Below are 12226 nucleotides of genomic sequence, written 5' to 3' on the forward strand. Positions count from 1 at the left end.
TTTTTAAGGTCCATTTTAAAACTTCTGGTGCTTGTCCAATCTCATTTGAAATCAAGTTGCCAGATGTGGAACAACTGATTCACATCAAATAATGCAGCTGTTCTGTATAATATTTTTTCTTTTCCCCCTTACAGGTATTTATTTATTTACGAATGTTTGCAACTGACAGTGGATTTGAAATATTGCCATGTAATCGGTATTCATCAGAGCAAAATGGAGCCAAAATAGTTGCAACAAAAGAGTGGCAAGTATTGCAATAATATTAGTGCTACACCAAGTTCTTGTGATGTTCAACTTCTGATATGAAACTTGCTGATGGGGGAGAATGCGGGGGACTTGCTTTCTAACCCCCCCCCCCCAGTTTTTAATGTTTGTTTGCAGCCATTGTTCCTCAGATCTGCTATCTCTTCTTTAGTGCTACTTTTTTTATTTCTTTGAGTGATCCCACCCCATCAAGCATGCATCCATCCACATTTTGGAAGCATATTCCAGTGCCCAGTTGGACCAACTTTACCTGCTCTCCTATGATATGTTAGTTTCTTTACCATAGTGTGGTCAAATGGGGAGCATTCTCTGGGGATTGTAGGAAGCTGAATTACTGTTGGATATGACATGTACTAGAAGTGCAGTGAACTGCTGATTACAGTGGTACCTCTAGTTGTGGACACGATCCATTCCGGGGTGCCATTCACATCCCAAAAAGTCCACAACTAGAGCGGCACTTCTGTGCAAGCATGGAGCGCAATAGAGCACTTCTGCGATAGAGCACTTCTGCGCATGTGCAAAGCACGCAGAACGCTTCTGTGTGCGTGCGGCAAAACCTGGAAGTATACAGGTTTGCCGTGTTCGCAACCCGAAAAGCCACAACGTGAAGCAAATGCAACAAGAGATATGACTGCAGTTGGAATTGTTTCACTTCAGAGATACCATGTACAGTCTCCTGGCTTTTTAATAAGAAGTTATCAAAAATATTTCCTTGCCTGGCCAGGGTGACAAGTGAACAAACAAATGTACAGAATGCAACTATATTTCATCCCTTTAAAATATTTTTATGCTGGAGAAAGACTGCATTAATAAGATGTATTGTTTGTTCTGTTAACTAAAGAGTTTCTTCCTTCATTTGTTAGGAAACGAAATGACAAAATAGAGTTATTGGTGGGTTGTATTGCTGAACTCTCTGAATTAGAAGAGAACATGCTGCTCAGACATGGAGAGAATGACTTCAGCGTCATGTACTCAACACGGAAGAATTGTGCTCAACTGTGGCTTGGTCCAGCTGCATTCATCAATCATGGTAAGAAAAAAAACACACAATGGGATTAATTGTTATATTCAGGACTACTTTTAATTTATTTCTTGATTTGGAGTACATTTCTCTCCTGTGTTTTATTAGAATGATCTAGATTACCTTTAATGCCCTTTTAAAATGTGCAGTATTTTTCTTACTTAGTGATACACCTAATTGTTCAGTTGAGTATTACCATAAGTAAATTAGTATGAAACCTTACTTTAGATATTTGTTCCAGGTCTTATCAGCAGTTAATTGATTTTCTTTTGTACTTTTTTCAGATTGCAGACCCAACTGTAAGGTATGTGGTCAGGGTTTTAAAATCCTCCAAACTAGCTTTTTAAATATATGGATGTTTTAAAATTATTTTTGATTAACTGAGTAATACTACATGTCCCTTATTGCCCTTCATAGTTTGTGTCAACTGGCCGTGATACAGCATGTGTGAAAGCTCTGCGCGATATTGAACCTGGAGAAGAAATTTCTTGTTACTACGGGGATGGGTTTTTTGGAGAAAATAATGAATTCTGTGAATGCTACACATGTGAAAGGTATGTTCTAGGCATGTAAACAGTGAACTGAAATACAGTGCAGTTGCACTGTACACCTGCGTTGTTGATCTGTGCATGTGTCGCTAGTCTTGCAAGAACTTGACTTCAGCATCCAAAAGTCATTCCCCTTCCATAAGAGGTACACTGATATCTCATGCATTCTTGTTGAATCCATCTGTGAGCCCTTCTCTGATGTCCTCCAAAGAAGGACTGAAAAGAAAACATGTGAAAACTGGACTGCTGTGAGTAGCTGGCATTTGAATTGTTGCTTGAAATTCAAGCACACTCTGTGCTTGAAGAATTGCCATGAGTGAGGTATTTCATCAGTGCCAAAACACTAGAAAAGACTGGTAACTTTGTAGATTGCCCATCTTCTCCCCTCTCTCCCACTACCACAGTAGACATGTAGAATTAAGTGTGGGAAGTAGCTCCAGAGCTCTTTCTGTATAATTCCTTTCTCCCTCTCTGCCATGGCTCCCAGTCCCTACTCTAAAGGCAAATTTGCATGCTGTGTCAGCTAGGCTCTTGAAAATCAACCCAAGAGTGATAATGCTTGGGATCAAAAGAGCTGTTCAAGCTCACGTCAGGAGCTTCTGTTAGCCAAGTGGAATTTTTACTTTTAACATAGAAGAGCTGATCCCAATGCCATGTTGCACAGACAGCTTTGGAAACCTCATTTGCAAACAAGCTCCACAGCTCTCCAGATTTTCCATGCAATGTAGTATTGAATTTGCATAGAATTGAAACTTTGCCCCCTTCAGTTTACAGTTATTTGAATCTTTGCATGCCCCACACATTAAATTAAATCATACTTGAGCAATGCTCTTGTTTTACCCAATTCCTTATTATTCTATAATGTTGTGTGTCCATTAAATAAATAAGTTACACTGTACCATTTTTCAACTTAATACTAATAATTTTATTATTTGTACCCCACTCATCTGACTGGGTTGCCCCAGCCATTCTGGACGGCTTCCAACAAAATATAAAAACACAATGAGACATGACATATTTAAAACTTCCCTATACAGGGCTGCCTTCACACATAGTTGTTTATCTCCTTGACACCTGATGGGAGGGCATTCCACAGGGCAGGCACCACTACCAAGAAGGCACTCTGCCTGGATCCGTGTAACCACTTCTTGCAGTGATGAAACCGCCAGAAGGCCTTTGGAGCTGGACTTTAGTTGCAGAGGTAGTTTAAGATCCCTTGGTTCAGTTAAAGTAAAAAAAAAATCCCAAAAACCCCACCACTGCTGCTTGAAAATTTTGATTCTGATTTCACACTATTTTCACTATGATGATTTAGCTGTAGTTGCCTTTTCTTTCTTTATCTTCATCACTACCACACTTTAAGAGAGGAAACTGCAATTTAGGGGAAAAAATATGCCCCAGTGTGCTTCCTCTACAATTTTTGCTCTGAGCTACATAAACTGTTGTTTCTCTGGGGCCACTTCACATGTTGCAGGAAGCGCCACTGTGTGTCTCATACTATCTTTCGTGAAATGTGAGAGCTGTGTTTGACGATGTGCACATAGTACTGGAAAGCTTGGAAGCCTAACAACATTTGTATACCGCTTGATTGTAGTAATTTAACAGTAAAGGACAGTAAACATGTGAACATCTACATGTCTGTCCAGGCTCGCCTGAACAAAATGTTTTAAGTCGGCACTGAAAGTACTACTGGGCAATAGAGTGGTCAGTAAACCAGCAGCAACCCCAGTTGAGCTCTCTGGCCCAATGCCAGGGCCCAGACCCTCTTAAGTCCATTCCAAGATAAAGACGTTTTCTGGTAAAAGAGTCTACCCTGGTTCTGTACAGGGTACCCAAATGGGCACAGCTGAGGCAGGTCAGACCCACCTAGCTCACTCAGCCAAGTCTTGGTAATATTTGCCAAAACAGCCCCTTCATACATGATCAAGTAATGAATGAACATGGTCTTACTATGGACTGATCTGGAGTTCTGTAACTGCACCACTAGATCAGTGGGCTCAATGGATAAACTACCAGTAGCTTCTAGAGGAGTGGGAGGGCTAAAATGGGGGGCAGGACCAAACATCTAGGCCTCTGCCACAGATGAACAGCCTTTCCACTCCAACTATACCTTTCCTTGCCCACCATCATTGATACTGGGACAGCATCTTCATAACTCTCTGCTACCTGCCTACCCAGGCACATCCTAGCACCATCACTTGGTATCACTACATACAGCTGAGAGATTAGGACCACAGATAATGAAGAAAGGACTGGTAGTAGGCACATCCCACACTATCAGACAGAAGATAGTAATGCATGTATATGCATGTGGTCAAAAAATCAAATTGTGGATCCTGGGTAAAAGGAAACTTCACAGAGAAACAGGCATTTCTGTATTTTATAAAGTTGCTCATAGTAAAATAAAGATATGAACTTTCCTACTCAACATTATCATCCAGAGCTTAGAAATAAAGAAGATGGTATTAAAATTTGCTTGAATTATTCAGTATATGTTCAAGGTGTTGTTAAGAAGCCATGTTGCTTTTTTAAAAAAGGAGGTATGAATATTCCTACTCAACGCCATCATCCAGAGTTTAGAAAATTCTGTTTCCCTTTATGCATCAGCTTCCCCAAGGATGTGCATACCTGTGCATATCTTCATGCACAAAGAGCAGAAACCTCTTTTTCATATGAAAAATAATTTTGATTATATTCTATGATACTATGTCATTACTGTATTGTCCTCTATAAATACTTACTTCAAAATGGAAGCTTAAAAAAAGCCTGTTTTTTGGGGTGGGGGGTTGGAAATGTTTTTCTTTACCTCTGGCATGCAAATGTACACATCTCCTGGTGTCCACATTCATTTATAGAAACACAAGTAGGATGAAAGAGTATTCTACTATAATGTGGGGTAATATTGACATCTAGGGAAAGGAGCTAGCTAACATGTAACGGCTCCTTTTATTTAATTTCATACAAGAATCTTCAGGTACATAGGGTTTCCAGGTGGTCTCATTTAGGTGTAACTAGATTGTTCATGCTAACATTGTTGCACTAGTTGCAGATTCACATCAAGGACAAGCATTGGTTCCAATTTCATATTTAGCAGGCGTTGATAGATATAGTGTATTCTCTTGAGATTTATATGTTTAAAGAAAGGGGAAATAATTTCAGAAAAGTATGAAGAATCATTTCCTGTATTTTTTACTTCAAGTACCAGTAATTCCTTCAAAATTGTAGTAGTGGAATGCTGACAATGTTGAAATGTTTGCATGAGCTCAGATTTGTCTAAGTATGTGGTATTGACATGGGATTCAGAATACTGTTTCATCAGAAAGCCTTTTTTATTATTGCTATGCTGGAGTTATTAACATGTTCTATTCTCTTTTCTAGACGTGGAACTGGTGCTTTTAAATCAAGAGTGGGACTGCCTGCTCCTGCTCCTGTAATCAATAGCAAATATGGACTCAGAGAAACAGATAAACGTTTAAACAGGCTTAAAAAGTTGGGTGACAGCAGCAAAAATTCAGATAGCCAGTCTGTCAGCTCTAACACTGATGCAGATACCACTCAGGAAAAAGCTCATGCAAGTAAGCAAGGGGAGCTAACTTTTTTAAGGTCTTTTTTCTATGCTTGTTGTCCTATAAGAAGACATAATTTGGGCTTTTCATTAGAACTTTTTTCATTCAGAAGTCAAGGGTTGGGGGTAGATTCTGTTCATAAGTATAACGTGCTGTTAGGCCTCTGAAAATTTATGTGAGTACTTAGAGCAGAGGGTTCCAGAATATATATAATCAATGCCTCAAAATGTAATAAAATGACTAACAGTTTGTACTAAAAGGGTTTTCCCTATCGTTATAATTATCAGTTATAAATAATCGTTAAAAATTACAGAGCAGTTTTTGACTTGGTGTTAAGTTAGCAAGTTGAGTAGGAAAAAAACCTTTATCTTTACAAATGTCAGCTATTTTGGTAGCATTTCTAATTATACTCTTTTCCTGTTACTTAAATAACCATTCAGTTTGCTTTCATTGTCTGGCAATAAATTATCATAATATGTGAATCATAGAGGGTCAGAAATTTAAATTTGTTCAGAGCCATGAAACATGATAAATCAGGGATAACCAACGTGGTACTTTCTAGTTTTTCTTGGACTACAATTCCCATCAGTGTGGCCAGTGCTCTAGGATGGTGGGAGTTGTAGTCCAATAACATCTAATGGACATCATGTTTGCTAACCCTCTGCTAAATCACTGTTGACAACTGAGAAGCGGACAGAATTCTTGGAGCCTTAGACACAAGAAAGACATAAGGATAGCTTTTTCCAGTATGAAATTACAGGCATCCTAACAATGAAACACGATGAGTGTAGATAAGCCCAGAAACTTGTTCTTTTAAAAAAAAAAATCTCAATGAGCAGACAGATCTTGTGTTTTATCCACAGGCAGAACACAGACAATGTGGTATCTCAAAGTAATTATAGTCCATTAAAAAGAAATAAGTGCATAGTAAAACGGGAATTCTTATGGCTCTTTCTTTTCAGTGCTTAAGGAGAACTGAACAGATTGTATGCGGTTAGTTTGTGATTACTGGTACAGTACTTTTTATAGTTAGTAGGGTTATACTAATGTAAATTATTGGTGAATAACTTGGGTTAGGAGCCAAAATTACAAATGTGGCTTGGAAATAGCAGACGTATGTCTTATACTCTCCTGGATAGATTTGCTAGTCATTTTTAATCACTATTCATTAATATTTTAACCATATTTTAAATGTCTGCATAGGCAGTATTCAGTGACTTTCTGCGGACAGTTTTTGATTTAGCTAAACTTCAACACTGTGTGCTATATGTACATATAATAGAGCCCCTGTTTAGGTTCAGAGGAAATGTTATTACTACATGCTAGCAATCAGGCGTGAGAAATAACTTTGAAAGAAAACCTAACTTTATTCTATTTACTCTTTCAGCTAACCGCAAATCTATTGGTGTAAAAAAGAGCAGTAAGAGTAGAACATTAACAAGGCAGTCTATTTCAAGAATTCCAGCTTCATCAAATTCTACCTCATCCAGACTAACTCATCTAAATAATTCCAGGGTACCAAAGAGATTGAAAAAGCCTGCAAAGCCTTTACTTTCAAAGATAAAATTACGAAACCAGTGCAAAAGGCCAGAGCAGAAACATGCATCTCGAAAACTCGAAATGGGAAACTTGGTTCTGAAAGAGCCTAAAATCGTCTTGTATAAAAACTTGCCCATTAAGAAAGAAAAAGACACAGAGGGACCAGTAAAAGTTGCCGTCTCTGGGGGCTGCTTAACGAGGCATGCAGCACGAGAATATAAACTAAATTCAGTGAAAGGTGCTCATGAACCTGGGGAGATATCACCCTGTACGTATATAACAAGGAGGTCGATGAGAACACGAATGAATCTGAAGGAGACCTCTGACTTAAAGCTTGAACCAAATATGCTGAATAGCTATAAAAACAATTTGACTGGCGTGAGAACCGATAGCTTGGAGGAGCAGTCTCTTGTGATGCACGAGAGTGAGCAGGCTCATGGGACATCACACAAGCGGGAGGGTAGGTGTCAGAAGAGTGACAGGGTTGTGGCCAAAAAGAAATCCCGACAAGGAAGACTGGTGAAGCCATCTTTGAAAACGGAGGAAACTGATCCTGCACACAACTTGTCTGGCAAGGACAAAGTGCCAGATTTGATCAGTTCCCGTTCTGACCTGGGAGAGATGAACAATGTAGTGGATTCAGCCATTGGCTATAAAGACTGCATCCCTTCCTCCGGTGGCTGCTCCATTGTGACTTCGGACACTTTCAAAGTCAAGGACCGTTTTAGAACTGCAAAAAGCAAAAAGAAAAGGCGAATCACAAGGTATGATGCACAACTAATCCTTGAAAACAGCTCTGGGATTCCCAAACTGACCCTTCGGAGGCGGCATGATAGCAACAGCAAGACAAACGACCAAGAAGATGATGGCATGAGTTCTTCAAAAATAAGCATCAAACTTAGTAAAGACCATGAAAAAGATAATAATCTATATGTAGCAAAGCTTAATAATGGGTTTAACTCAGGATCAAGTAGTAGTTCAACAAAATTAAAAATACAGCTAAAGCGAGAAGAAGAAAACAGGGGAACATATTCTGATGACCTCCATGAGAACGGGGTATGTTGTAGTGATACTCTTTCTCTGTTAGAGTCACGAATGGAAGTGGATGATTATAGTCAATATGAAGAAGAAACTGTAGATGATTCTTCATCTGCAGAGGAAGAGGAGGAGGAAGAGGATGAGTATGATGATGATTTTGAAGATGATTTTATTCCTCTGCCTCCAGCTAAGCGATTAAGGCTTATAGTCGGCAAGGATTCAATAGATATTGACATTTCTTCCAGGAGACGAGAAGATCAGTCTTTAAGGCTCAATGCATAAGCTTACAGGTCTTAAACTGAACAGGATGTCCATTTTTTAAAAAACAAAATTCCAATTAATTATTCCTCAACTGATGAACTTTCTGAAAATGTTAGTGGAAGCACTTCTTTATTGTTTATTCACTTATATCAACATAATATTGTAGAAAGTGTACAGCATACTGACTCCTTAAGTCATTTGTGCAGATTTTTATTGTACTTTTTAATAGCCTTCTTATGTGCAATTCTAAGTTAGAAAAATGCTCTATTGTAAAATAAAGGCTCAAGCAAAATTACAAAAATGCCATCAAATGTTTCCATGCAGGTTAATTAAATCACAATAATGTGGCTTCACAATTATTTTTAATCCGTGAGAGCATTATTTTGCTCTTACATCTGACTAAACAATCTTAAAAAAAAATCATAGTAGCAGCCTATTTAAGGTTTTCTAGTATGTTAATATCACCAGCAATGAACTAAAGCTTTTCAGTTTATTTGCTAGATGTTTTCCCCCTTGGAGTTTGTCAGTTTTAACACTGTATGCTGTCCCCAGACGTACTGTTTGTGGCCTTTGTTATAGTAGCAAACCGTTGGTTTGAAGTCAAATTGATTTCTTTAAAAAAAAAAAAAGGTGTTGACAGTTTGCTGACTTTTAGTACATTATATGTACAAAGGTAGCAGTATGCAGAATACCAAGTTTGGATATGGTGTATTTATTTCTTGTTATGTAAATTAAAACACCTTGTATTTAACACTTTTTCGATACTTTTAGATAAAATTGTTCTTTGCAAGAATGATTGGTGCTTATTTTTTCAAGAACTTGCTGTGAAACAATGTGATTACAACAGGCAACATTTATCCAATGAACTGCAGCTATCCGAATTGGATCCTCATAGTTTTCTGTTGCACTTGTAAAATGCTACAAGGAATTTAAAGAAACCTATTCACTTTAACTTATGATAGTTTTATGAAATTTAAAAGAAAAAAAACCTAAGTCACAGCTTTTGTTCTGTGGTGATCTATAAAAATGTTTGTCTTTTGAGATCCAGTGTAAAGGACTGAAAAAATGTATATGTTGTAAATATTTGTGTGTTGTGAGAAATTTTGTCATAAAAATTGATAACTTACAGAAGGGTTTTTAAGTTTAGAAAAACATTCATGCCAATAAATAGGAAATTATAAACCTAGTTTTAAATCATTGATTTTTTTTAAAAAAAGTTTTGTTTTAGCTCACATTTTGAGTTGTGTTTTTTTAAGAAGTTCACTTTTTTAGAACTAGAGTGAGAAATTAACTGGTGGAGAATTTAAGGATATAAGTTAACCATTTATTTGAAAGCACATCTCAAATGGTTTGAAAAGACAGTTGAAGAAGAATCAATCAGGGCTGCTCAGCTTTTACAATTCTGTGCACTGAAATTCACACAGAATCTTAGATACAGAATTTCTGAGAGCATTGGCTTGCTTTCTACAAGTTTCTACTTCACACAATAATGGATATATGTTTACAGGCAGTTTTTACCAATCGACAGATCTTTGTGCACTCAAAAATGCAAATTGAGCCCTCCATTGAAATGAATAGGGGAGCTCTTCTGAATGGGGAAATTGTGTTCTCGGGGTAAGCATCCCATAACAATAAGCAGTTGTTTAATTGGAGAAGGCTGTAATGTGTGGTAATCGGTGAGTCTGTGCACAGCTGTCTTCTCCTCATTGCTTCCAGTTATATTCCTTTTTCTGTACATTACTTATGAGAAAAAACAACAACCTACAAAAATTTGGCCACTTTCAGACCAAATTATTGATCTTGTATGCAATAAATACATTCACATATTTGGGTGGTGTATTACTTTTTTCTAGCCAAAAACAACAACCTGATTTCCTTGGAGCAGAAACTGTATTTTTGATTATTATGATACTGCGGCATAATAGCTACAACAGTGCTGCTGCTACTTCTGCTGCTGCTGTCAGAGTAGCATGGGAAGTTCTGGACAAAGCAGAATATGTTCACACTTATATCGGGAAGATCCACAACATGGGCTTTCCCTCCATGTATTGGGGCTTCTCTTGTTACTGTAACAGCATTACAAAGACCCAGCACTGCTATAGAGTCCATATTGCCAAGTAACACACGGATCCAGTTTGTTTTGCTTGACAGCAGATGAGGATTACAAAAGCCGTTGATCGTGGCATGCTTTTGGAGGGATGGGTAGTTCCCAAAACTTGGATGGTCTGCCCAAGCCTGCAGAAATATTGAAGATGTACAATATATTATTATGAAGCACAATTGTACTGTCCAGAAGAGCTACACCCCAAGCCCCACCCCCACTCCATGTCACAAACATCAAAACAAATTTGAAAAAAGGACCCATCTTTGGCCAGTTTTGTGTCATCTCAAAGCACACGCCCTTAAACATCAGTTAAATGAACTTGGGCACAAAACTGCCCAGTCATTGTCCCAGGAGAATTAAGAAACAAGTGCTGTCGGACTGCCCACAATTATACCTGAGCAGTTCTTTCATTTTATAACTGAGACTGCTTTTAATGATGCCAGAAGGGTTACATTTAATGGAAATCTTTCAAAAGTTTGGAATTTGACTTGGAAACTGGAAGTTTTGTCATGTGAATTAGTGGTAAAAGTTTGTATTGCTGAAATTTGATTTCAAGATGTTTACATTGAAATTTTATTTCAGTTCTAGTAAAAATAGGATTGCGGAACTGAAATGAGTGTTTGGCATTCCCCTCTTCCCCATAACTTATGTTGTCACGAACATATTCCAAATGCAATAAATATAATTGAATTATATATCTGTAATATTGATGACGGGTAAATATATTTAATATTGATGCTGTTAAAAGGATTTTCTTCAGCTTTTGCAGTAATCTATTGAGTATCAAATAACTTTAACGCTTGCTCCGAGCTGTATCCAGTATATAAAATGGAACCATCAAAATGTATTACGAGAGAATTAGTGTACATAGTGATCAATTTTTATTTGTGCCAATATGGATTTGAAATAAATGGGACCAAAAATTTGGAATTTTAAATTCATTAAATACTGAGCTGGCTCTGAACAAGTTTTTACCTGCTTTTAAAATGTTTAATGATCTTTGTGAACATTCAGATTTGCATGTAAAATATGGAGATTGTGTTTGCCATGCACTGTGTAACGGAACACTTGGTAGCTCTTGTTTTCAGCATGAACCTGTGCAAAGTTGATTTTGGGGCAGATACAAGTACAGCATTGGGAGCATCTTATCTGAATAGTCCGGCCGTGCAAAAAAACAGAAACTCTATTCACATTAGACTATTGTGATATGAGGCTGTGGCTGTGTTGTGTACCACAACAAAATTGGACCTAATCAGACAGTTTGAATAATGGGAATTCAAGTGTCGTTTCCTCTAATTGCTTCTCACCTGACACTTTAAATACTGAAGAACACAGCAGTCTAAAATAGGGGTGGCAGAAGGAGACGCTGCTCCAGTTCCTTTTTTAAAAAATCCCCAGTTCAGAACAGTTTCTTCATTCTTCATTTTACTTCATGATGAGAGTTGCCCAGTTCAGATGGAGCAAACTACTGTGGTTTGTTACTCCATGCAGGAATTGTGGGATTGTGAATTCTCTTATCCCCCTCCATGCAGGAAGTATTGAGATTTAAAGCTATTGTTGGTTAGGAACAGCACGTGGTTTGTTGCAGCATCAAGCTCAGGAAATAATTGGTGGAGTGGGGGGAGCCTTCAAATCCTGAAGCTGCGCCCATCTCTAGAGCTGCTTATCAAGAGAATCAGAGAATTGTAGAGGTGGAAGGGACCACAAGGGTCATTTAGTCCAGCCCCCTGCAATACAGGAACCTTTTGTCCGATGTGAGGCTCGAACCCACGACCCTCTCATGCTCTACTGACTGAGCTTCTATGTGGGTTCCTAGTTTGATGTCCGGACTTACTAGCAAACTGTGGTTTGAACAAACAATCATTTGCTGTGTTTAGGTCTAGGA

The 12226-nt window shown here is 38.0% G+C and overlaps 1 protein-coding gene across 6 annotated transcripts in view; it reads left to right on the forward strand.

Annotated features, from left to right (window-relative positions):
* KMT5B (lysine methyltransferase 5B) overlaps positions 1-11308 on the forward strand; it is a 35577-nt gene extending 24269 nt beyond the window's left edge. For all 6 annotated transcript variants that reach the window (XM_083445360.1, XM_083445361.1, XM_083445364.1 and 3 more), the window contains 6 exons: positions 135-244; positions 1128-1294; positions 1570-1589; positions 1703-1839; positions 5212-5408; positions 6787-11308. In XM_083445360.1, the coding sequence (XP_083301486.1) occupies positions 135-244; positions 1128-1294; positions 1570-1589; positions 1703-1839; positions 5212-5408; positions 6787-8258 (2103 nt within the window). In that variant the 3' untranslated portion in view covers positions 8259-11308. The remainder of the gene's footprint in view (positions 1-134; positions 245-1127; positions 1295-1569; positions 1590-1702; positions 1840-5211; positions 5409-6786) is intronic.
* Positions 11309-12226: the final 918 nt, after the last annotated feature.

The sequence above is a fragment of the Podarcis tiliguerta genome, assembly GCF_965153285.1.
Source record: "Podarcis tiliguerta genome assembly, chromosome: 1".
Taxonomy (NCBI): domain Eukaryota; kingdom Metazoa; phylum Chordata; class Lepidosauria; order Squamata; family Lacertidae; genus Podarcis; species Podarcis tiliguerta.